This window comes from Jatropha curcas, chromosome 8 (assembly GCF_041381405.1).
Source record: "Jatropha curcas cultivar XTBG-Jc1 chromosome 8, XTBG_Jcur_1.0, whole genome shotgun sequence".
Taxonomy (NCBI): Eukaryota; Viridiplantae; Streptophyta; class Magnoliopsida; order Malpighiales; family Euphorbiaceae; genus Jatropha; species Jatropha curcas.
In genome coordinates this window covers 2,770,438-2,795,813 of record NC_143158.1, presented here as the reverse complement: position 1 = coordinate 2,795,813, position 25,376 = coordinate 2,770,438, and the positions used below count along the sequence as shown (strand labels likewise).

Sequence of the window (25,376 nt, the reverse complement as noted above, 5' to 3'; positions counted from 1 at the left end):
TATTTTTTTTTAGAATGAATAATTGGTTTGGTTGTTTAAAAAAAGTGAATTGGTTAATTTTTTTTTTAAATAAATATATCAGAACTCCAATGATCGAATTCAAATTAATATAAATAGTATGTCTTTTTCTAAAATTATACTATCTATATTTTAAACAAAAGACTAATTTAATTTTTTTTTTCTAAATATAATAAGATATCTCCATCTTTTCATTCAATGGTTGGATAAAATAATAATTTTTTTTTTATTTCTTGAAGAGTGACGTTGCTGCATAAAAGAAAATAAAGACTAGATAGTTTCTATTTTTTTTTTTTTTTTTTTTTTTTATTGAGCCATAGATCCGGAATAGGTAACATGAACCTGTTGAGGTAAGAGATTATACTTGATTTCAAGAATTTGAAAAACAGTCTTCAAATGCAAGACTAGCTCAGATCTTCGCTGTCCTCTTTTTGCAAAATCATGAAAGCTTATGGTGTGATTAAAATAAAGAACCATCTTCATCTTGTTCATATTCTCTATCTCCTTAAATTGCAAGCTGTGCGCAGGTTTCCACCGCCTAGGATTGCTCTTCAAGTACCTGAAACAGATAATACATTAGCCAAAGCAACTAATTATTAACGAACAAAAATAAATTAAAGAGAGTTGACATTAATTACTCTTTTATTATATATTTCAGATCTGTAATTTTATGATCTGAAGTATAAAGATCAATAGCAAATTCCACAGAATCTGTCATTGGCGGACTCCTGTAAAGATTGCTGATAGGTTTTGTAGCTAAAACTGAATTTGGATAATATATTTTTTCACCATCATTCTTCAAGAATATCGTGGTCAATATTTGCATCTCCTCCACCACCATCTGTTATCAGAAGTATATGAATAGTATGATAATACTAATTAATAGAGTTACTAATAACTATGAGGCAGTGCTGGCTTGCCTGGGTGCCATCAATAACGCAGCGATCTCCAACATCAAACGGGTGCATCACAAAAACGAATATGATAGCTTCAAACACAAGCTTTGCAGTATTTCCAAACATGAAAACCACAAGTAAAAGCTGAGAAGATAAAAAGACAATTGCTTTTGTAGTTAAAAATTCCATGAAAAGTAACCACACAATTGTAATCGTGACGAGTATGACTACAGAAGCCAGCTTGTTCAGTTCATCAACGGCTGTTTTTCTATGTCTCAAGGCGCTATTAAGCGAATCATAATTGTTATAAACACTAACCTGTAAAACAAAAACCAATATCTTATCTTCTAATAGAGTTATAAGAAAAAGAACAAAAAATTAATTAATTAATCAATTCTGTCACTAACCGCCCATTTCCTGAAAATTGATCTTTTTATTTGTTTATCACTGCAATTCTGTCTATCTTCTGCAACAGCCTGGAAATGGTCACCAACTTCCTTTATTGTTTGGCATTGATCAGCCATTTCCTTGACTCTGGCATATTTTAATATCTTTTCCAAGTCCATATACCTATTCCCATTTCAGAAATCATAAAAAAAATGTTAGTTAGTTAAGTATAAATATCTAAAAATTAAAAGTAACTAATTTTTGAGGTATACTTCTCATCATTAGGATATGCAAGGTTCTTGAAAATGTGATTAGCAGCTTTCTTTGCTTGCTGTTCATTTTTTATGGTTTCTTCAACCTCTTTGTCACCGTAGAAGGTGAGAGGAGGCAGGTTTTTAGCTCGAATTGCATCCATAAAACCATCCATTTTGTCCTCTTTTAATACTTCTTTTCTTGAAAGAGCTATAAGAACATTTCTATGGTAGTTTGCTTCTCTGATTTTCTCAAACAATTTTGTCACATGCAGAGAAGCTACAAGCTCAACTAACACAGTTTTGACTAGCCACAGAGCAGCACCAATAAGACAACCTGCAAGACCTCTGGTCACATCATTCACAGTCTCGTTAGTCTTAGTATTGCTTCGGGTAACTCCGCGATCGAAAAACAAAGCCCAAGCTAGAAAAACTAAAAGAAACCAAATAAAAACAATGATACTCTTTTTCACTCTATATGCGAAATAAATTGATTTCTCATCAAGCCACTTGATTCTGAATTTCCAAATTAAAAAAACCACAGCTTCTGTGAACAGATATCCGATTACTCTGCCGCAGAAAATAGTGGATATTAATAAACACCATCGCCATAACTTCAAATCCCAAATCCTGTAATTCTGCAATCTATTTATCGAGAAGCCAGCTATTAAAAGCACCATAATGAAGCGAAATGCTCCTAATTCAACGACGATAACCATCTTTTCGATGGTTTTGCGCACATAATAATTGTTGGGTGCTTGATATCCAACATCAGCTGGCTGCTTCATGGAGGTATTTATCTGCGATTCAGAATTCTGTACTGGCGATGTGTTATCATGGGGCTGTGAAGAACTGCTAGCTTGGGAATTATTCATTAAAATAGCAGCTCCTACTAAGACTTCCTCTGGTGGAATTTGGATATTAAGTTCGTTTGTTCCGTCTGCCATGGTAGAGGTAGCAGAAAGGAGAAATCGAACGATGATGTGTGTGTGTGTGTGTGTGTGTGTGTGTATATATATATATATATGTAATTAGGATGACGAGTGATTCATTTAAATAGAGGGAAGCTGTAAGAAGAAAATGTGTTAATTAGAAGAAGACAAAAATAGATTAGGTACCAACCATACTATCAAAAAAAAAAAAAAAAAAAGATTAGGTACCAACCAACAAAAAGTATTAATATTAAATGAACCCAAAAAGTCTTAGGTTGAATTTCTATTTTTTAATGTGGCATTAAGCGAGTCATACTCATACTTGTAAAGTTTAACCTGTAAAATAGAAACCAATTATCATTCTCTCTCTATTGATTTATAAGGAAAAAAAGAAATCAATATTTATATGATTTAATTGTTTCATCTCTATCTTTTATATGATTTCTGTCTAGTCACCGGAGAACAAGGATAAAACAATAAGTCAAAAACAGAAATGCTGACACGAGTTTTTATTTTTTATTATTAAATAAACGTTTTCTACTCCAAAAGCCGTGGTCCATATGGTTCTGTTTCTTAGTGGTTTACATGTCCCAGCGGTCCTGTCGTTTAGATGGTTTTGGCAAAATGTCACAATTTGTTCGCTAAAACCGACTAGTCGTCGAACGCCGCCAGCAAGCATGCCGTCATGCAATGAATTAAGGTAAAGCAGCCATCATCCGAAGAAAACGAACACCGAGTCTCGTAGGCCTTGCAAAAAATAGACGACAAGTGGTCCTAAACGAGGACAAATACAATACGACTGCCACTATTTTTGTTTTCCAATGCAGTTAAAAATATATATACAAACAAAGAAAGCTTCTTTTTATAACAAAAACTCATACAAACTCCTTACACTGGTTGTACTACAAACAAAAAGGGGAGAGAAGTTGTGTGGCTCAGAAATAACATGGCCGTCCAACAGGAAGTGGAGCTGTTGAAGGTGCAGCTGCAGAATAGCTAAGTAAATTAACATATTGAGGCAGAAGACTATATTCTACTTTAAGCTCTTCAAAAATATCCTTCATCTTTAGCACTAGATCTGATCTTCTTTTTGCCCTCTTTGCGAAATAATGGAAATTTATTGTATGATTAACGTACAAAACCATTTTCATTTTGTTCACATTCTCAATCTCCTTGAACTGCACACTGTGCTCTGGCCGCCACCGCCTTGGATTACTCTCCACATAACTGCATCAGATTTTATCAGCAAATCCCATGTTAATTAATTTCTTTCAATATATATAATCATTTGATTTTTGATTAACAATAATTAAGTTGACTTTACCTTTTAATTTTCTCTTGCATATGGTTGATAACATCCTTCTTGGTACGAAGACTAATTGCAAATTCCAAACAATCAGTCATCGGTGGACTCCTGTAAAGATTGCTGATGGGTTTCGTTGCTAAAACTGCATTTGGATAGTATATTTTCTCACCATCATGTCGCAGAAATGTCGTCGTCAATATATTCATTTCATCAACAGTCATCTGCAAATTAATTGTTATTATTACAGCTATAAGTGTATAAAAATAAATGTTGCTGTTTATATAGTATTAGGACTTACCTGTACCGAATCAATAACGCAGCGATCACCAATATCGAACGGATGAACCACAAATACAAAAATGATGGCTTCGAAAATAGTCTTGCAAGTGTTACCGAACATGAAAACTACTAGCAGCAGTTGAGATGATAAGAAGACTAATATTTTGACTGTTAAAAATCCCATGAAAAGTAACCATACAACTGTGATGACAAACAGCACGATCACAGAAAAAATTACATTCAGTTCATCAAGAGCCGTTTTGCTATGTTTTAGTGTGCTATTCAATGAATCATGGTCCTTGTACACGTCGACCTGCAGAGCAACAACAATGAAAATTATAGTTCTAACCAAACAAAAAAGCAAAAATTGATGATAAGAAAAGAAAAGGCAGAGTAAAAATCTAACCACCCAGCTCCTGAAAACTGATCTTTTAATCAGTTTATTTTCATCTGTGTTGTCGGGTTCTGCTGCAATCTGTACATTATCTTCTGCTAAACCTTGGAAATGTTGAATCACATTTTCATCATCCAAGTATTTCATCAGATTTTCCAAGTATATGTATTTGCTGATATTAAATCAAAGAAAAAGCAGTTAGATAATCATCCTAAGAAACTATTAGGAATTATAATAGCAAATAATTAAAATTACCTGTCAGCATCATTTCCCGCTAGTCTGACGAAAATCTCATCGGCAGCTGCTCTAGCTCCTGCTTCATCGTTGATCTCGTCTTCATGACTACTAATATTGCTGCGATAATAAGTGAGAGGGAGGAGCATTTTTCCTCGAACCGCATTCATCAGTTCTATCATATCTTCTCTGTAAATGTTTTTCCCGTTCTGTTTCTCAACAGAGTCAGCAATGTCGTCCATTTTGGATATCTGTTTAAGAACTTTCCGTAGTCGTATTGCTTCTTTTATCTTTTCAAACAATTTTCTTGCATGAAGAGAACCAATTAACCTAACTAAAAAAGTTTTGACTAACCAAACACCAGATCCAATTAGAAGACAGGCAAGAACTCTACTAGTCTTGCGTCGTGCATCTCCGCGATGAAACATTGAACGCCAAGACAAAGTAACCAAACCTAACCAAATACAGAACACGACACTTTTTTTCACGCCATGGGCAAAATAATGAACTCTCTCGTCAAGATACAAATTCCAAATCAAAGCCATTAACACATCTCTTACTGTGTATGCAATTAATCTACCGCAGAAAATAGATAGCAATAATACGCACCATTTCCATATCTCAAAATCCCAAATTCTAGGGTTTTGCCATTTATCAGCTGTCAAGCTAGCTATTAGAAGGCCTATAGCAAAAACAGATACAGTAGACTCGATAAAGAGTATCAACAATTTCCAGTTGATACGTCCGTAAGGATTTTTACCATTATCTTTATTCTTTTCTAGTGATGGTGGTGATCCAAGCGACTCCACTTTTGGCAGCGTAGAATTATCATTATCATTATTATTATAAAGGGGCTTCGAAGACAAAGACCTGGTTGGGGAAGATTTTCTTTGAACGACTGAATTTGTTAGTTGGATTTGAGGAGGCTTAGTGGAAAATGGCTCTGTGGCTTTATCAGGCTCAGTAGGTTGAGGAATTGGAGATCGCATTTGGGACTTCATTAGTACAAAAGCTTCTTCCTCTCCGTAAATAGAGATGCTGACGTCATCTGCTTTCCCTGCCATGCTTGTGCACGTCGGAAGTGAATCAGAAATATACTTAAATTGAGTTGCAGAGGAAAAAGATTGAATCTTGAAGGAATCAATTAGTGGAGAGAAAAGAGGAGAAATTAATCTTGAACTTCTGGTGTTTCTTTCTCACTCGTGCGTTGTGTCCTAAAAGAGCATTTATTTAATGTAGTTAGTAACATGCGCTAAATAGGAACTGGGATTAGAAGTGAGTCAACAAAAGCTCTCGCTTTCCTCGGAAAAAATAAAAACAGTACTACTACTAGAAATAAATAATGGCATAAAGGAACTCGCTGTCATCAGGTGTGACAGCGACGCAACAAATTTATTACATAGATTTATGGAAAAATTTTATCAGGTTGGGACTATGCCACCACTCATTTACCAAAATCAATAAAAATATATTTTTTTAATCGTACACTGATTTTTTAAAAAAATTTTACTGTTTGGTTTATAAAATATGACTTTGGACCAAGCTTAAGCAAATAATTTCTTACATTTATTTATTTAACAAAAGTTAAATGGCACGTGGGGTACCTGAAAAGCATTATATTACTAACGACAAAACAAAACTGGTCAATATCAAACAATTCAATTGATTTTTCTTTTTAATAATTAATAATGCGAATTTATTAAGTCTATTGCGTTAGGAAAAAATCTCTAATTATAAATTTTAGGTTTAACTTTGTTTTTGTTTTGTATTTATATTCACTTTACAAATTTGTAAGTGTAAGAAAATATAAGTTTGAAAATTTTATTAATCAATTATTAAATAATATTATTAATACCATTAAGTATAAAAAAATTGCAAAATTTTTTTAAAATAATATTAATAATATTATTAATTATTTAGTTCATTATTAAAAAATTAAAAACTTATAATATTATTAATGGTATCAATATTAATGTCAATTCAAGTAATATCTAAATTGAAAAACTCATTAAAAAGTAATACAAAAATAATTTTTATTGCCAACTCAGCTCTATTCGTATGCACTTTATGAATTTCTATTAATATAAGAAAAATGATTTTAAAATTTTATTAATCATAATATTATTAAATAAAATTAAATTATTCCTAAACCTATTATTATTAGCAAGTCAATCCTATAAAATTATTATTCCAACTCAATTTCCTTGAAAGACCATTGTCTACAGGACGAAGACCTTCTTTTCCGTCAATCAAGCCGCCATAGCTAATATATCTAATTTCTTTTTAGTCCAACCAGGCAATTGCTACCTACTGTCTGATTGTATTTTTCAGTTCATAAATAATCAAAAATGGAGTTGAAGTCAAGCATCAGAGGGCTTCTGTAGAGGATGGTGATAGAGTATGTTCATCTCCTCAACAACCATCTCTAAATTAATTAATAAAGCGTGAAACCTTTTTCAAATAATTTATATATCTAAAAATATGATTATACCTGTATTGTAATAATGAAAATGAACTTCTGCACACAGAACACAGTAACCGTTCAAGCTGCTGCTGATCAGACATAGCTAAGGTATGAACTTCTCAAAGCAGAAGGTGACATTTAATATACCAAGTTCTTGAAGAATTTTCTTCAGGTCTTAGAATAGATTAGTATGTATGTTCAATGAGAGCAGATTAGAATTTTCTTTTTATTTCTTAACTTCGTATGTTCAAATTTCTAGAACTTAAACGACCAGATATTGTTGTGCTACTCCCAGCCATTGCAGCCATCTCAGTGAGAGGAGCCCTGAAAGAACACTGAGAAGGCGCGGTCCAAAATAGCAGCAAGAACATATTGTTGTGAGATTGATTCTTGAATTCTATTGTAGAATTTACTGACGTTTAAAGAAGCAGCCAATAACTTAACTAACAAAGTTTCTAGCAAACAAGACAAGAAGCAAAAAATAGAAAATAAAGAGCACAATCGATCATTAAAATCAGAATTTCTAACAAAATCACAGTCTACGTAACAAAATCACTGAGTAAAGTCTGAAAATAGAAATAGAAAAACAAAACAAAGAGCACAATCATTAAAATCAGAATTTCTACAATAGCCCTTAGCTTTGATTTACTTCTTCTTCGTTTGACTCGCGCATGCATCTTCTGCAAAAACAAGTTTTCATATTACAAGGCTCAAAATCAGATTTAAATAGAACAATCCCTAAAGTCTGAATTTGTTCCTCCAACCTCACCATTCCATTCTTAAACTTGAAAAATAGAACTCCATAAAATCCACTCATTAGTGCAATATCAGCATTGTAAAACATCAAAGGTATTGAATGAGGCTCCTTCTCTCTTAAAGGCTCAACATCAATCATATGTCTCTTGCTCCACACTTTTTCTTTATAATTTTCCATTTCCCACAACTCCATAAGAATATTATCTCTTCTCATGTAAATTACTGAAAGCTTCCCTTCATAATCCGTAGGCTGGATATGATCATAATCAACCTCATTATTTGGAAGTGAAAACATACCATAATTCTCCTCGTACACATCGAATGGAAAAATATTGTTTTTATTTGTAAGCCAGTTAAGTGAACCATAGACACATATGCTTAGCGCGAGAATGAAAAACGCACCATAGGGGAATTTTATTTCTTGCAGCTGCTTCCATTCATAAGTTCTTGAATCAAAAATTTCAGATAAAAGATAATAATATTCATGGCTAGAACAAAAATTGGGTTTTGAAAATCTAACTATCCTATAATGCAAAGGATTTGATTTTAAAACTGCCATTGTTATTTTCTTATTGTGAAAACGAGTCTTTGAATTTGGAATAATTTGACATTCTCTAGTTCTAGGTTTACAAACATAATATTTAGGTATTATATTTCTTTCAGTTAAATGTTAAATGCTACAAATCTGTTAAAAGGGCAAATATAAAAGAAAAGGAAATGATAACAATATAAATTAATTAATATGGAGTATTTATGAAAAGTTGGAAATATTTGTTATTTAACTGCAAGTTCCAGGCTCCTTCCACTTGATTCTGAATTTCCAAATTAAAAAAACCACAGCTTCTGTGAACAGATATCCGATTACTCTGCCGCAGAAAATAGTGGATATTAATAAACACCATCGCCATAACTTCAAATCCCAAATCCTGTAATTCTGCAATCTATTTATCGAGAAGCCAGCTATTAAAAGCACCATAATGAAGCGAAATGCTCCTAATTCAACGACGATAACCATCTTTTCGATGGTTTTGCGCACATAATAATTGTTGGGTGCTTGATATCCAACATCAGCTGGCTGCTTCATGGAGGTATTTATCTGCGATTCAGAATTCTGTACTGGCGATGTGTTATCATGGGGCTGTGAAGAACTGCTAGCTTGGGAATTATTCATTAAAATAGCAGCTCCTACTAAGACTTCCTCTGGTGGAATTTGGATATTAAGTTCGTTTGTTCCGTCTGCCATGGTAGAGGTAGCAGAAAGGAGAAATCGAACGATGATGTGTGTGTGTGTGTGTGTGTGTGTGTGTATATATATATATATATGTAATTAGGATGACGAGTGATTCATTTAAATAGAGGGAAGCTGTAAGAAGAAAATGTGTTAATTAGAAGAAGACAAAAATAGATTAGGTACCAACCATACTATCAAAAAAAAAAAAAAAAAAGATTAGGTACCAACCAACAAAAAGTATTAATATTAAATGAACCCAAAAAGTCTTAGGTTGAATTTCTATTTTTTAATGTGGCATTAAGCGAGTCATACTCATACTTGTAAAGTTTAACCTGTAAAATAGAAACCAATTATCATTCTCTCTCTATTGATTTATAAGGAAAAAAAGAAATCAATATTTATATGATTTAATTGTTTCATCTCTATCTTTTATATGATTTCTGTCTAGTCACCGGAGAACAAGGATAAAACAATAAGTCAAAAACAGAAATGCTGACACGAGTTTTTATTTTTTATTATTAAATAAACGTTTTCTACTCCAAAAGCCGTGGTCCATATGGTTCTGTTTCTTAGTGGTTTACATGTCCCAGCGGTCCTGTCGTTTAGATGGTTTTGGCAAAATGTCACAATTTGTTCGCTAAAACCGACTAGTCGTCGAACGCCGCCAGCAAGCATGCCGTCATGCAATGAATTAAGGTAAAGCAGCCATCATCCGAAGAAAACGAACACCGAGTCTCGTAGGCCTTGCAAAAAATAGACGACAAGTGGTCCTAAACGAGGACAAATACAATACGACTGCCACTATTTTTGTTTTCCAATGCAGTTAAAAATATATATACAAACAAAGAAAGCTTCTTTTTATAACAAAAACTCATACAAACTCCTTACACTGGTTGTACTACAAACAAAAAGGGGAGAGAAGTTGTGTGGCTCAGAAATAACATGGCCGTCCAACAGGAAGTGGAGCTGTTGAAGGTGCAGCTGCAGAATAGCTAAGTAAATTAACATATTGAGGCAGAAGACTATATTCTACTTTAAGCTCTTCAAAAATATCCTTCATCTTTAGCACTAGATCTGATCTTCTTTTTGCCCTCTTTGCGAAATAATGGAAATTTATTGTATGATTAACGTACAAAACCATTTTCATTTTGTTCACATTCTCAATCTCCTTGAACTGCACACTGTGCTCTGGCCGCCACCGCCTTGGATTACTCTCCACATAACTGCATCAGATTTTATCAGCAAATCCCATGTTAATTAATTTCTTTCAATATATATAATCATTTGATTTTTGATTAACAATAATTAAGTTGACTTTACCTTTTAATTTTCTCTTGCATATGGTTGATAACATCCTTCTTGGTACGAAGACTAATTGCAAATTCCAAACAATCAGTCATCGGTGGACTCCTGTAAAGATTGCTGATGGGTTTCGTTGCTAAAACTGCATTTGGATAGTATATTTTCTCACCATCATGTCGCAGAAATGTCGTCGTCAATATATTCATTTCATCAACAGTCATCTGCAAATTAATTGTTATTATTACAGCTATAAGTGTATAAAAATAAATGTTGCTGTTTATATAGTATTAGGACTTACCTGTACCGAATCAATAACGCAGCGATCACCAATATCGAACGGATGAACCACAAATACAAAAATGATGGCTTCGAAAATAGTCTTGCAAGTGTTACCGAACATGAAAACTACTAGCAGCAGTTGAGATGATAAGAAGACTAATATTTTGACTGTTAAAAATCCCATGAAAAGTAACCATACAACTGTGATGACAAACAGCACGATCACAGAAAAAATTACATTCAGTTCATCAAGAGCCGTTTTGCTATGTTTTAGTGTGCTATTCAATGAATCATGGTCCTTGTACACGTCGACCTGCAGAGCAACAACAATGAAAATTATAGTTCTAACCAAACAAAAAAGCAAAAATTGATGATAAGAAAAGAAAAGGCAGAGTAAAAATCTAACCACCCAGCTCCTGAAAACTGATCTTTTAATCAGTTTATTTTCATCTGTGTTGTCGGGTTCTGCTGCAATCTGTACATTATCTTCTGCTAAACCTTGGAAATGTTGAATCACATTTTCATCATCCAAGTATTTCATCAGATTTTCCAAGTATATGTATTTGCTGATATTAAATCAAAGAAAAAGCAGTTAGATAATCATCCTAAGAAACTATTAGGAATTATAATAGCAAATAATTAAAATTACCTGTCAGCATCATTTCCCGCTAGTCTGACGAAAATCTCATCGGCAGCTGCTCTAGCTCCTGCTTCATCGTTGATCTCGTCTTCATGACTACTAATATTGCTGCGATAATAAGTGAGAGGGAGGAGCATTTTTCCTCGAACCGCATTCATCAGTTCTATCATATCTTCTCTGTAAATGTTTTTCCCGTTCTGTTTCTCAACAGAGTCAGCAATGTCGTCCATTTTGGATATCTGTTTAAGAACTTTCCGTAGTCGTATTGCTTCTTTTATCTTTTCAAACAATTTTCTTGCATGAAGAGAACCAATTAACCTAACTAAAAAAGTTTTGACTAACCAAACACCAGATCCAATTAGAAGACAGGCAAGAACTCTACTAGTCTTGCGTCGTGCATCTCCGCGATGAAACATTGAACGCCAAGACAAAGTAACCAAACCTAACCAAATACAGAACACGACACTTTTTTTCACGCCATGGGCAAAATAATGAACTCTCTCGTCAAGATACAAATTCCAAATCAAAGCCATTAACACATCTCTTACTGTGTATGCAATTAATCTACCGCAGAAAATAGATAGCAATAATACGCACCATTTCCATATCTCAAAATCCCAAATTCTAGGGTTTTGCCATTTATCAGCTGTCAAGCTAGCTATTAGAAGGCCTATAGCAAAAACAGATACAGTAGACTCGATAAAGAGTATCAACAATTTCCAGTTGATACGTCCGTAAGGATTTTTACCATTATCTTTATTCTTTTCTAGTGATGGTGGTGATCCAAGCGACTCCACTTTTGGCAGCGTAGAATTATCATTATCATTATTATTATAAAGGGGCTTCGAAGACAAAGACCTGGTTGGGGAAGATTTTCTTTGAACGACTGAATTTGTTAGTTGGATTTGAGGAGGCTTAGTGGAAAATGGCTCTGTGGCTTTATCAGGCTCAGTAGGTTGAGGAATTGGAGATCGCATTTGGGACTTCATTAGTACAAAAGCTTCTTCCTCTCCGTAAATAGAGATGCTGACGTCATCTGCTTTCCCTGCCATGCTTGTGCACGTCGGAAGTGAATCAGAAATATACTTAAATTGAGTTGCAGAGGAAAAAGATTGAATCTTGAAGGAATCAATTAGTGGAGAGAAAAGAGGAGAAATTAATCTTGAACTTCTGGTGTTTCTTTCTCACTCGTGCGTTGTGTCCTAAAAGAGCATTTATTTAATGTAGTTAGTAACATGCGCTAAATAGGAACTGGGATTAGAAGTGAGTCAACAAAAGCTCTCGCTTTCCTCGGAAAAAATAAAAACAGTACTACTACTAGAAATAAATAATGGCATAAAGGAACTCGCTGTCATCAGGTGTGACAGCGACGCAACAAATTTATTACATAGATTTATGGAAAAATTTTATCAGGTTGGGACTATGCCACCACTCATTTACCAAAATCAATAAAAATATATTTTTTTAATCGTACACTGATTTTTTAAAAAAATTTTACTGTTTGGTTTATAAAATATGACTTTGGACCAAGCTTAAGCAAATAATTTCTTACATTTATTTATTTAACAAAAGTTAAATGGCACGTGGGGTACCTGAAAAGCATTATATTACTAACGACAAAACAAAACTGGTCAATATCAAACAATTCAATTGATTTTTCTTTTTAATAATTAATAATGCGAATTTATTAAGTCTATTGCGTTAGGAAAAAATCTCTAATTATAAATTTTAGGTTTAACTTTGTTTTTGTTTTGTATTTATATTCACTTTACAAATTTGTAAGTGTAAGAAAATATAAGTTTGAAAATTTTATTAATCAATTATTAAATAATATTATTAATACCATTAAGTATAAAAAAATTGCAAAATTTTTTTAAAATAATATTAATAATATTATTAATTATTTAGTTCATTATTAAAAAATTAAAAACTTATAATATTATTAATGGTATCAATATTAATGTCAATTCAAGTAATATCTAAATTGAAAAACTCATTAAAAAGTAATACAAAAATAATTTTTATTGCCAACTCAGCTCTATTCGTATGCACTTTATGAATTTCTATTAATATAAGAAAAATGATTTTAAAATTTTATTAATCATAATATTATTAAATAAAATTAAATTATTCCTAAACCTATTATTATTAGCAAGTCAATCCTATAAAATTATTATTCCAACTCAATTTCCTTGAAAGACCATTGTCTACAGGACGAAGACCTTCTTTTCCGTCAATCAAGCCGCCATAGCTAATATATCTAATTTCTTTTTAGTCCAACCAGGCAATTGCTACCTACTGTCTGATTGTATTTTTCAGTTCATAAATAATCAAAAATGGAGTTGAAGTCAAGCATCAGAGGGCTTCTGTAGAGGATGGTGATAGAGTATGTTCATCTCCTCAACAACCATCTCTAAATTAATTAATAAAGCGTGAAACCTTTTTCAAATAATTTATATATCTAAAAATATGATTATACCTGTATTGTAATAATGAAAATGAACTTCTGCACACAGAACACAGTAACCGTTCAAGCTGCTGCTGATCAGACATAGCTAAGGTATGAACTTCTCAAAGCAGAAGGTGACATTTAATATACCAAGTTCTTGAAGAATTTTCTTCAGGTCTTAGAATAGATTAGTATTGTTGGGTCCCGGCAATAAGATTACGAGAAAAATAACACAGCGGAAAATTAAAAATATGACACAGATATTTACGTGGTTCACCCTTTAACTGTTAGGGCTACGTCCACGGGACAAAAACCGAATAATTCTTCCACTATTAAAAATAGTAGGCTTACAAAGAGAGTAATACAAAATAGTGGCACTCACACAGTGTTTCCCAAATTATCCTCACTATTCTCTCGACCCGAGTTTTAGAACCCAATTCTAAAACTCAAATTCTCTCAAAAAAAACTCTCTTCGCTCTTTTGGTCTGTGTGTTGTGAAGTGTTGTGCCATCTCCTATTTATAGGAGGGATGGACGCGGGATTAGGAGAGGTGGACGCGTTAATTACGCGTCCACCGAAAAACGGATCACCTACCAAGAAGAAAATTCTTATTTCCTTATTTCCATTTTCAACTACGTGTGGGTCCTACCACGTTTTCTTTTTTTTTTTTTTTTATTTGTTTCAAATGTGGGTCCCATTGAGTGGGCACCGCACAACAAATCTCCCCCTGCACACTCAAGTGGGGACGTTAGCCATACCAGCTATCTTTCTGCAAGTGACAAGTTTCTCCGTAGGTAAAGCTTTAGTCATCATATCAGCGCCATTATCATCAGTGTGAATCTTTTCAATCTGAAATAACTTCATCTCCAGCGCATCGCGTATCCAATGATACCTCACATCAATGTGCTTTGACCTTGAATGAAAGGTCGAATTCTTGCTGAGATGTATCGCGCTTTGACTATCACATAGCAGAATGTACTTCTCTTGTTCTACACCCAATTCTTGTAGGAATTTCTTCATCCATAAGAGTTCTTTGCTAGCTTCTGTAATGGCGATATATTCCGCCTCAGTGGATGAGAGTGCAACGCATTTTTGCAATTTTGATTGCCAAGAAACTGCTGCTCCTGCAAAAGTCATCAGATATCCAGAAGTTGATTTACGCGAATCAACATCACCACCCATATCTGCATCTGTGTAACCATCTAACACAGGTCTATTATCACCAAAACATAAGCACATTTTGGAAGTGCCCTTAAGATACCTGAGAATCCACTTCACTGCATTCCAGTGTTCTTTACCTGGATTTGAAAGAAATCGGCTAACAACACCAACAGCATGAGCAATATCTGGTCTTGTGCATACCATGGCGTACATCAAGCTGCCAACGGCGGATGCATAAGGAATTTTCTTCAGTTCTTCTTTTTCTTTCTCACTTGAAGGACATTGACTAAGACTTAATTTGAAATGACCTGCAAGCGGAGTAGAAACTGGTTTTGCATTGCTCATATTGAATCTGCTGAGAACTTTCTCGATGTACTTCTCTTGAGACAGCCACAACTTTCTCTTTTTCCTGTCTCTGGAGATCTTCATTCCGAGTATCTGTTTTGCCGATCCCAAATCCTTCATGGCAAAGGATTTTCCAAGCTCCCTTTTTAAGCTCTCAATTTTCTTAGCATCTTGGCCCACAATAAGCATATCATCCACATATAACAAGAGAATAATAAAGTCGCCTTCCACGAACTTTTTCACAAACACACAATGATCAGAAGTAGTTTTCTCATACCCGTGATTTATCATGAAAGAGTCAAACTTTTTGTACCATTGTCTTGGAGCTTGTTTGAGGCCATACAAGCTTTTCTGCAATTTACACACCAAGTGTTCTTTGCCTTTGACTCTGAACCCTTCTGGTTGCTCCATATAAATTTCCTCCTCTAAGTCACCATGGAGGAAAGCGGTCTTTACATCAAGTTGCTCGATCTCCAAATTCAGGCTAGCTGCTAAACCGAGCACAACTCTGATAGAAGACATCTTGACTACGGGTGAGAAAATTTCTTCAAAGTCAACTCCTTTCTTCTGACCGAATCCCTTCACAACCAATCTCGCCTTGTACCTTGGCTGTGAGTTGTTCTGTTCAGTCTTCAACCTGAATACCCATTTGTTCTTCAGTGCTTTCTTACCTTGAGGCAGTTTCACCAACTCATAAGTATGATTCTCATGCAAGGACTCCATCTCATCTTGCATGGCTTTCAACCACTCATTCTTTTTACAATCTTCCATTGCCTCCTGGTAGTTCTCTGGTTCTCCCCCTTGAGTCAACAAGTCATATTCATTAGGAGAATATCTTTGGGAAGGTATCCTGCCTCTCGCAGATCTTCTCAATTGAGGCAGTTCTTCTATTGGAGCTGGTTCAGCATCATTCTGAACAGGTTCATCATCATCTTCTTCATCATTTTGTGGTTCTACACCAGGTTCTGCATCAAGACTAACAGGAAACTCATTGATAGACTTTGGCTTTTCATTTTTCTCAAAGTCTTCAATGGTTTGGTCTTCCAAGAATACGACATCTCTGCTTCTGATGAGCTTCTTTTCAACTGGATCCCATAATCTGTACCCAAAATCATCATTTCCATAACCCAAGAAGATACACTGTTTTGACTTCGAATCAAGCTTGGATCTTTCATCTTTTGGAATATGAACAAAAGCCCTGCAGCCAAATATTCTAAGATGATCGTAAGAAATATTTTTCCTTGACCACACCTTTTCTGGAACATCTCCTTTGAGGGAGGTTGAAGGTGAAAGGTTGATCAAGTAAACTGCAGTATTCATTGCTTCAGCCCAAAAGGTTTTAGGAAGTTTAGCATGAGAGAGCATGCATCGAACCCTTTCAACAATGGTCCTGTTCATTCTCTCTGCAACTCCATTCTGCTGTGGAGTTTTGGGAACTGTCTTCTGAAGTCTGATGCCGTGTTCTGAGCAATACTTCACAAATGGACCTCTGTACTCACCACCATTATCAGCTCTAACACATTTTAGCTTTCTTCCCGTTTGTCTTTCAACACTAACATGAAAGACTTTAAACATATCCAGCACCTGGTCTTTTGACTTTATTGGGAAAGCCCACACCTTTCTAGAATGGTCATCAATAAAGCTAACATAATATAAGCAGCCACTCAAAGATTTGTCACCCATTGAGCAAACATCAGTGTGTACCAATTCTAGAATACCAGGTTTTCTAGATGGAGAAGGAGATCTTTGAAAGGAAACTCTATGTTGTTTACCAGACAAACAATCAGTGCATATTTTCAGAGGCAAACCTTTCAAAGATAGCATTTTCTTCTTAGTGAGAGTCTCCATTCCTTTCTCACTCAAATGCCCAAGTCGTTTGTGCCATAACTCAGCAGATGAATCTTCAACTGCATTCACTACTCCTGTGCAAACTTTAGCCTGGGTGTAGTAGAGGGAGTTGAACTTTCTTCCTCGACCGAACACCAAGTTGCCTTTGGAAAGCTTCCACGTTCTGTTGACAAACAAATTTGCATAGCCCAATTCATCTAGACAGTGAACTGAGATCAGATTGAAGTTTGCTGTAGGAGTGTATCTCACATCTTCCAACCAGAGATCATATCCAGCATTGGTTTTGATGCATACTGTTCCAATGCCGCAATTTTCCACATATGTGCCATTCAAAGTCTTGACATGGCCGTAATCTCCGAGGGTAAGTGATGAGAAATATTCCTTCTTTGAAGAAATATGATAAGAACATGCAGAGTCAATAATCCATAAAGATTGTTGACTAGTGGAACACTCACTAAGACCAGCATGAGAAATCAGCGCACTACCATCACCAAGTGCGTCAGCATCAATAGCTACTGAAGCTACCTCCGTATCGTCTTTTTCTTCATCACTTTCTTTGGCTCGTTCCTTCTTCCACTTTCTACAATGCCTTTGGATGTGACCGGGCTTGCCACAATGATAGCAAGTGACACCTTTTCTTGACTTGGATCTTCTCCGTGAATTGTCACGTTTGTCTGGATTTTGGGGGTATCTTGTTCTGCTTCTCCCCCTCCTTTCTGTAACTGTAACGAGTGCATCTGAGTTGCTACTCGTAGCATTCTCCTTACGTCTGGTTTCTTCATTCAGAATGCTTTCCTTGACTGTGGTTAAGGTCAGATTCCCCTCCGACACATTACTGAGCGTAACAGTCAGTGTCTCCCAACTGTCTGGCAAGGAACTCAATAAGAATAGTGCCTGCACCTGGTCGTCAAACACTATCTTTGACGTCGTCAGTTGGTTCACTATTTCTTGAAATTTGCCCAAGTGATCTGAAGCACTTTCGCCATCTTTGTACTTTAGATTTACAAGCTTTTTAATTAAAAAGGCTTTGTTCTGGGCATTCTTCCGCTCGTACATGTCCTCCAACTTCTTCCAAATTGAATAGGCATCTTTCTCATGAGCGATATGATTTATGACGCTCATTTCAACAGACTGCCTAATAGTTGCGACTGCTTTTCTGTTAATTGACTTCCAATCGCTTTCATTTATTGAAGCTGGCCTGACCCCCTTCAACTCAATCGTTTCAAACAGATCTTTACAGCATAGAAGATCTTCCATTAATATCTTCCATACTGCATAGTTTGATGAGTTGAGTCTAACCATTGTGCCTGTTGTTCTGTCGTCCATTTTTAACTTGTGCAGAATATTATCACCAGCAAAAACCGTATACGTGAATAGTAGTATACGTGAATAGTGACCGTATAATTGAATAGTAACAGTATACGTAAACAGTACCTGTATGCGTGAATAGTAACTGTATATGTGAATAGTACTATGCGTGAATAGTGCTGGGCTTATTTGAAACGGACTCAGCAACAGTAACGCCAATAGTACTGTTTACCATCAACTTTGAGTTACTATTTTACTATTCATCACTAAGTCGATTCTGCAACGTCTTTTCGAACGGACTGCACTAATGGACTCGGCGTAATTTTCTCGTCGTCGTGGTATATTTATTTTTAAAATATATCCACGGATCTGGTAAACCTTCGGCTCTGATACCACTTGTTGGGTCCCGGCAATAAGATTACGAGAAAAATAACACAGCGGAAAATTAAAAATATGACACAGATATTTACGTGGTTCACCCTTTAACTGTTAGGGCTACGTCCACGGGACAAAAACCGAATAATTCTTCCACTATTAAAAATAGTAGGCTTACAAAGAGAGTAATACAAAATAGTGGCACTCACACAGTGTTTCCCAAATTATCCTCACTATTCTCTCGACCCGAGTTTTAGAACCCAATTCTAAAACTCAAATTCTCTCAAAAAAAACTCTCTTCGCTCTTTTGGTCTGTGTGTTGTGAAGTGTTGTGCCATCTCCTATTTATAGGAGGGATGGACGCGGGATTAGGAGAGGTGGACGCGTTAATTACGCGTCCACCGAAAAACGGATCACCTACCAAGAAGAAAATTCTTATTTCCTTATTTCCATTTTCAACTACGTGTGGGTCCTACCACGTTTTCCTTTTTTTTTTTTTTTATTTGTTTCAAATGTGGGTCCCATTGAGTGGGCACCGCACAACAAGTATGTATGTTCAATGAGAGCAGATTAGAATTTTCTTTTTATTTCTTAACTTCGTATGTTCAAATTTCTAGAACTTAAACGACCAGATATTGTTGTGCTACTCCCAGCCATTGCAGCCATCTCAGTGAGAGGAGCCCTGAAAGAACACTGAGAAGGCGCGGTCCAAAATAGCAGCAAGAACATATTGTTGTGAGATTGATTCTTGAATTCTATTGTAGAATTTACTGACGTTTAAAGAAGCAGCCAATAACTTAACTAACAAAGTTTCTAGTAAACAAGACAAGAAGCAAAAAATAGAAAATAAAGAGCACAATCGATCATTAAAATCAGAATTTCTAACAAAATCACAGTCTACGTAACAAAATCACTGAGTAAAGTCTGAAAATAGAAATAGAAAAACAAAACAAAGAGCACAATCATTAAAATCAGAATTTCTACAATAGCCCTTAGCTTTGATTTACTTCTTCTTCGTTTGACTCGCGCATGCATCTTCTGCAAAAACAAGTTTTCATATTACAAGGCTCAAAATCAGATTTAAATAGAACAATCCCTAAAGTCTGAATTTGTTCCTCCAACCTCACCATTCCATTCTTAAACTTGAAAAATAGAACTCCATAAAATCCACTCATTAGTGCAATATCAGCATTGTAAAACATCAAAGGTATTGAATGAGGCTCCTTCTCTCTTAAAGGCTCAACATCAATCATATGTCTCTTGCTCCACACTTTTTCTTTATAATTTTCCATTTCCCACAACTCCATAAGAATATTATCTCTTCTCATGTAAATTACTGAAAGCTTCCCTTCATAATCCGTAGGCTGGATATGATCATAATCAACCTCATTATTTGGAAGTGAAAACATACCATAATTCTCCTCGTACACATCGAATGGAAAAATATTGTTTTTATTTGTAAGCCAGTTAAGTGAACCATAGACACATATGCTTAGCGCGAGAATGAAAAACGCACCATAGGGGAATTTTATTTCTTGCAGCTGCTTCCATTCATAAGTTCTTGAATCAAAAATTTCAGATAAAAGATAATAATATTCATGGCTAGAACAAAAATTGGGTTTTGAAAATCTAACTATCCTATAATGCAAAGGATTTGATTTTAAAACTGCCATTGTTATTTTCTTATTGTGAAAACGAGTCTTTGAATTTGGAATAATTTGACATTCTCTAGTTCTAGGTTTACAAACATAATATTTAGGTATTATATTTCTTTCAGTTAAATGTTAAATGCTACAAATCTGTTAAAAGGGCAAATATAAAAGAAAAGGAAATGATAACAATATAAATTAATTAATATGGAGTATTTATGAAAAGTTGGAAATATTTGTTATTTAACTGCAAGTTCCAGGCTCCTTCCACTTGATTCTGAATTTCCAAATTAAAAAAACCACAGCTTCTGTGAACAGATATCCGATTACTCTGCCGCAGAAAATAGTGGATATTAATAAACACCATCGCCATAACTTCAAATCCCAAATCCTGTAATTCTGCAATCTATTTATCGAGAAGCCAGCTATTAAAAGCACCATAATGAAGCGAAATGCTCCTAATTCAACGACGATAACCATCTTTTCGATGGTTTTGCGCACATAATAATTGTTGGGTGCTTGATATCCAACATCAGCTGGCTGCTTCATGGAGGTATTTATCTGCGATTCAGAATTCTGTACTGGCGATGTGTTATCATGGGGCTGTGAAGAACTGCTAGCTTGGGAATTATTCATTAAAATAGCAGCTCCTACTAAGACTTCCTCTGGTGGAATTTGGATATTAAGTTCGTTTGTTCCGTCTGCCATGGTAGAGGTAGCAGAAAGGAGAAATCGAACGATGATGTGTGTGTGTGTGTGTGTGTGTGTGTGTATATATATATATATATGTAATTAGGATGACGAGTGATTCATTTAAATAGAGGGAAGCTGTAAGAAGAAAATGTGTTAATTAGAAGAAGACAAAAATAGATTAGGTACCAACCATACTATCAAAAAAAAAAAAAAAAAAAGATTAGGTACCAACCAACAAAAAGTATTAATATTAAATGAACCCAAAAAGTCTTAGGTTGAATTTCTATTTTTTAATGTGGCATTAAGCGAGTCATACTCATACTTGTAAAGTTTAACCTGTAAAATAGAAACCAATTATCATTCTCTCTCTATTGATTTATAAGGAAAAAAAGAAATCAATATTTATATGATTTAATTGTTTCATCTCTATCTTTTATATGATTTCTGTCTAGTCACCGGAGAACAAGGATAAAACAATAAGTCAAAAACAGAAATGCTGACACGAGTTTTTATTTTTTATTATTAAATAAACGTTTTCTACTCCAAAAGCCGTGGTCCATATGGTTCTGTTTCTTAGTGGTTTACATGTCCCAGCGGTCCTGTCGTTTAGATGGTTTTGGCAAAATGTCACAATTTGTTCGCTAAAACCGACTAGTCGTCGAACGCCGCCAGCAAGCATGCCGTCATGCAATGAATTAAGGTAAAGCAGCCATCATCCGAAGAAAACGAACACCGAGTCTCGTAGGCCTTGCAAAAAATAGACGACAAGTGGTCCTAAACGAGGACAAATACAATACGACTGCCACTATTTTTGTTTTCCAATGCAGTTAAAAATATATATACAAACAAAGAAAGCTTCTTTTTATAACAAAAACTCATACAAACTCCTTACACTGGTTGTACTACAAACAAAAAGGGGAGAGAAGTTGTGTGGCTCAGAAATAACATGGCCGTCCAACAGGAAGTGGAGCTGTTGAAGGTGCAGCTGCAGAATAGCTAAGTAAATTAACATATTGAGGCAGAAGACTATATTCTACTTTAAGCTCTTCAAAAATATCCTTCATCTTTAGCACTAGATCTGATCTTCTTTTTGCCCTCTTTGCGAAATAATGGAAATTTATTGTATGATTAACGTACAAAACCATTTTCATTTTGTTCACATTCTCAATCTCCTTGAACTGCACACTGTGCTCTGGCCGCCACCGCCTTGGATTACTCTCCACATAACTGCATCAGATTTTATCAGCAAATCCCATGTTAATTAATTTCTTTCAATATATATAATCATTTGATTTTTGATTAACAATAATTAAGTTGACTTTACCTTTTAATTTTCTCTTGCATATGGTTGATAACATCCTTCTTGGTACGAAGACTAATTGCAAATTCCAAACAATCAGTCATCGGTGGACTCCTGTAAAGATTGCTGATGGGTTTCGTTGCTAAAACTGCATTTGGATAGTATATTTTCTCACCATCATGTCGCAGAAATGTCGTCGTCAATATATTCATTTCATCAACAGTCATCTGCAAATTAATTGTTATTATTACAGCTATAAGTGTATAAAAATAAATGTTGCTGTTTATATAGTATTAGGACTTACCTGTACCGAATCAATAACGCAGCGATCACCAATATCGAACGGATGAACCACAAATACAAAAATGATGGCTTCGAAAATAGTCTTGCAAGTGTTACCGAACATGAAAACTACTAGCAGCAGTTGAGATGATAAGAAGACTAATATTTTGACTGTTAAAAATCCCATGAAAAGTAACCATACAACTGTGATGACAAACAGCACGATCACAGAAAAAATTACATTCAGTTCATCAAGAGCCGTTTTGCTATGTTTTAGTGTGCTATTCAATGAATCATGTTCCTTGTAAACTTCGACCTGCAGAGCAACAACAATGAAAATTATAATTCTAACCAAACAAAAAACAAAAATTGATGATAAGAAAAGAAAAGGCAGAGTAAAAATCTAACCACCCAGCTCCTGAAAACCGATCTTTTAATCTGTTTATTTTCATCTGTGTTGTCGGGTTCTGCTGCAATCTGTACATTATCTTCTGCTAAACCTTGGAAATGTTGAATCACATTTTCATCATCCAAGTATTTCATCAGATTTTCCAAGTATATGTATTTGCTGATATTAAATCAAAGAAAAAGCAGTTAGATAATCATTCTAAGAAATTATTAGGAATTATAATAGCAAATAATTAAAATCACCTGTCAGCATCATTTCCCGCTAGTCTGACGAAAATCTCATCGGCAGCTGCTCTAGCTCCTGCTTCATCGTTGATCTCGTCTTCATGACTTCTAATATTGCTGCCATAATAAGTGAGAGGGAGGAGCATTTTTCCTCGAACCGCATTCAACAGTTCTATCATGTCTTCTATGTAAATGTTTTTCCCGTTCTGTTTCTCAACAGAGTCAGCAATGTCGTCCATTTTGGATATCTGTTTAAGAACTTTCCGTAGTCGTATTGCTTCTTTTATCTTTTCAAACAATTTTCTTGCATGAAGAGAACCAATTAACTTAACTAAAAAAGTTTTGACTAACCAAACACCAGATCCAATTAGAAGACCGGCAAGAACTCTGCTAGTCTTGCGTTGTGCATCTCCGCGATGAAACATTGAACGCCAAGACAAAGTAACCAAACCTAACCAAATACAGAACACGACACTTTTTTTCACGCCATGGGCAAAATAAAGAACTCTCTCGTCAAGATACAACTTCCAAATCAAAGCCATTAGCACCTCTCTTACTGTGTAAGCAATTAATCTACCGCAGAAAATAGACAGCAATAATACGCACCATTTCCATATCTCAAAATCCCAAATTCTACGGTTTTGCCATTTATCAGCTGTCAAGCTAGCTATTAGAAGGCCTATAGCAAAAACAGATACAGTAGACTCGATAAAGAGTATCAACAATTTCCAGTTGATACGTCTGTAAGGATTTTTACCATTATCTTTATTCTTTTCCAGTGATGGTGGTGATCCAAGCGACTCCACTTTTGGCAGCGTAGAATTATCATTATCATTATTATTATAAAGGGGCTTTGAAGACAAAGACCTGGTTGGGGAAGATTTTCTTTGAACGACTGAATTTGTTAGTTGGATTTGAGGAGGCTTAGTGGAAAATGGCTCTGTGGCTTTATCAGGCTCAGTAGGTTGAGGAATTGGAGATCGCATTTGGGACTTCACTAGTACAAAAGCTTCTTCCTCTCCGGAGATAGAGATGCTGACGTCATCTGCTTTCCCTGCCATGCTTGTGCACTTCTGAAGTGAATCAGAAATATACTTAAATTGAGTTGCAGAGGAAAAAGATTGAATCTTGAAGGAATCAATTAGTGGAGAGATAAGAGGAGAATTAATCTTGGACTTCTGGTGTTTCTTTCTCGCTTGTGCGTTGTGTCCTAAAAGAGCATATATTTATTGTAGTTAGTAACATGCGCTAAATAGGAACTCGGATTAGAAGTGAGTCAACAAAAGCAACTCGCTTTCCTCGTTAAAAATAAAAATAGTACTACTACTAGCAATAAATAATGTTATAAAGGAACTCGCTAACCCCATCCTGGTCGTTAGGTGTGACAGCGAGGCAACAAATTTATTACATAGATTTAAGGAAAAATATTATCAGATTGCGACTATGCCTCCACTCATTTACCAAAATCAATAAAAATAAAATTTTTTTTAAATTAAAATATTTCTAACTATATATATATATATATATATATATATATATAATTTAACTATTTGGTTCATAAAATATAGCTGTAGACCAGGTTTAAGTAAATAATTTCTTAAATTTATTTATTTAACAAAAGTTACATGGCACGTGGGATACGTGAAAAGCATTATATTACTAACGACAAAACAAAACTGGTCAATATCGAACAATTGAATTGATTTTTCTTTTCAATAATTGATAATCCAAAATTATTAAGTCTATTGCGTTAGGAAAAAAACTGTAATTATAAATTTTAGGTTTGACTTTGTTTTTGTTTTTTATTTATATTCACTTTACAAATTTGTAATAGTGTAAGAAAAAATAAGTTTGAAAATTTTATTAATCAATTATTAAATAATATTATTAATAACATTAATTATAAAAAATTGCAAAATTATTTTTTAAAATAATATTACTAATATTATTAATTATTTAGTTCA

The 25,376-nt window shown here is 34.7% G+C and overlaps 5 protein-coding genes across 5 annotated transcripts; all 5 read right to left on the bottom strand.

Moving 5' to 3' along the window:
- Positions 1-258: 258 nt before the first annotated feature.
- On the bottom strand, positions 259-2,557 carry LOC105637940 (mechanosensitive ion channel protein 10). Its single transcript, XM_020680868.3, has 5 exons — positions 1,574-2,557; positions 1,322-1,484; positions 939-1,232; positions 657-859; positions 259-577 (listed from the first exon to the last, which is right to left on the bottom strand). The coding sequence occupies exons 1-5, from the start codon at positions 2,497-2,499 to the stop codon at positions 325-327; spliced, it is 1,839 nt and encodes a 612-aa protein (XP_020536527.2). The 5' UTR covers positions 2,500-2,557; the 3' UTR covers positions 259-324.
- Positions 2,558-3,253: 696 nt separating this feature from the next.
- On the bottom strand, positions 3,254-5,971 carry LOC149493996 (mechanosensitive ion channel protein 10-like). The gene is made up of 5 exons (XM_089725379.1): positions 4,719-5,971; positions 4,476-4,635; positions 4,089-4,382; positions 3,809-4,011; positions 3,254-3,711 (listed from the first exon to the last, which is right to left on the bottom strand). The coding sequence occupies exons 1-5, from the start codon at positions 5,759-5,761 to the stop codon at positions 3,420-3,422; spliced, it is 1,992 nt and encodes a 663-aa protein (XP_089581505.1). The 5' UTR covers positions 5,762-5,971; the 3' UTR covers positions 3,254-3,419.
- Positions 5,972-9,913: 3,942 nt separating this feature from the next.
- LOC149493995 (mechanosensitive ion channel protein 10-like) lies at positions 9,914-12,631 on the bottom strand. Its single transcript, XM_089725328.1, has 5 exons — positions 11,379-12,631; positions 11,136-11,295; positions 10,749-11,042; positions 10,469-10,671; positions 9,914-10,371 (listed from the first exon to the last, which is right to left on the bottom strand). Exons 1-5 carry the CDS (start codon positions 12,419-12,421, stop codon positions 10,080-10,082), a joined length of 1,992 nt encoding a protein of 663 aa, XP_089581454.1. The 5' UTR covers positions 12,422-12,631; the 3' UTR covers positions 9,914-10,079.
- A 7,134-nt stretch (positions 12,632-19,765) lies between these two features.
- On the bottom strand, positions 19,766-21,212 carry LOC149493994 (uncharacterized). Its single transcript, XM_089724930.1, has 3 exons — positions 20,881-21,212; positions 19,919-20,625; positions 19,766-19,779 (listed from the first exon to the last, which is right to left on the bottom strand). Exons 1-3 carry the CDS (start codon positions 21,210-21,212, stop codon positions 19,766-19,768), a joined length of 1,053 nt encoding a protein of 350 aa, XP_089581056.1.
- A 754-nt stretch (positions 21,213-21,966) lies between these two features.
- Positions 21,967-24,627, bottom strand: LOC149493993 (mechanosensitive ion channel protein 10-like). Its single transcript, XM_089725516.1, has 5 exons — positions 23,431-24,627; positions 23,188-23,347; positions 22,802-23,095; positions 22,522-22,724; positions 21,967-22,424 (listed from the first exon to the last, which is right to left on the bottom strand). The coding sequence occupies exons 1-5, from the start codon at positions 24,471-24,473 to the stop codon at positions 22,133-22,135; spliced, it is 1,992 nt and encodes a 663-aa protein (XP_089581642.1). The 5' UTR covers positions 24,474-24,627; the 3' UTR covers positions 21,967-22,132.
- Positions 24,628-25,376: the final 749 nt, after the last annotated feature.

What these genes read in the sequence shown, in the direction of transcription:
- LOC105637940 (XM_020680868.3), bottom strand. Translation starts at nt 2,499, where the DNA reads ATGGCAGACGGAACAAACGAACTTAATATCCAAATTCCACCAGAGGAA. An exon ending in CAATTTTCAGGAAATGGGCG is followed by an intron (nt 1,233 to 1,321) that starts GTTAGTGACAGA and finishes TTTGTTTTACAG; the next exon opens with GTTAGTGTTTATAACAATTA. An exon ending in GCGTTATTGATGGCACCCAG is followed by an intron (nt 860 to 938) that starts GCAAGCCAGCAC and finishes TTCTGATAACAG; the next exon opens with ATGGTGGTGGAGGAGATGCA.
- LOC149493996 (XM_089725379.1), bottom strand. Translation starts at nt 5,761, where the DNA reads ATGGCAGGGAAAGCAGATGACGTCAGCATCTCTATTTACGGAGAGGAA. An exon ending in GCGGGAAATGATGCTGACAG is followed by an intron (nt 4,636 to 4,718) that starts GTAATTTTAATT and finishes ATTTAATATCAG; the next exon opens with CAAATACATATACTTGGAAA. An exon ending in CAGTTTTCAGGAGCTGGGTG is followed by an intron (nt 4,383 to 4,475) that starts GTTAGATTTTTA and finishes GTTGCTCTGCAG; the next exon opens with GTCGACGTGTACAAGGACCA.
- LOC149493995 (XM_089725328.1), bottom strand. Translation starts at nt 12,421, where the DNA reads ATGGCAGGGAAAGCAGATGACGTCAGCATCTCTATTTACGGAGAGGAA. An exon ending in CAGTTTTCAGGAGCTGGGTG is followed by an intron (nt 11,043 to 11,135) that starts GTTAGATTTTTA and finishes GTTGCTCTGCAG; the next exon opens with GTCGACGTGTACAAGGACCA. An exon ending in ATGCAAGAGAAAATTAAAAG is followed by an intron (nt 10,372 to 10,468) that starts GTAAAGTCAACT and finishes AATCTGATGCAG; the next exon opens with TTATGTGGAGAGTAATCCAA.
- LOC149493994 (XM_089724930.1), bottom strand. Translation starts at nt 21,212, where the DNA reads ATGGCAGACGGAACAAACGAACTTAATATCCAAATTCCACCAGAGGAA. An exon ending in TACAGGATTTGGGATTTGAA is followed by an intron (nt 20,626 to 20,880) that starts GTTATGGCGATG and finishes TTTAACTGAAAG; the next exon opens with AAATATAATACCTAAATATT.
- LOC149493993 (XM_089725516.1), bottom strand. Translation starts at nt 24,473, where the DNA reads ATGGCAGGGAAAGCAGATGACGTCAGCATCTCTATCTCCGGAGAGGAA. An exon ending in GCGTTATTGATTCGGTACAG is followed by an intron (nt 22,725 to 22,801) that starts GTAAGTCCTAAT and finishes ATTAATTTGCAG; the next exon opens with ATGACTGTTGATGAAATGAA. An exon ending in ATGCAAGAGAAAATTAAAAG is followed by an intron (nt 22,425 to 22,521) that starts GTAAAGTCAACT and finishes AATCTGATGCAG; the next exon opens with TTATGTGGAGAGTAATCCAA.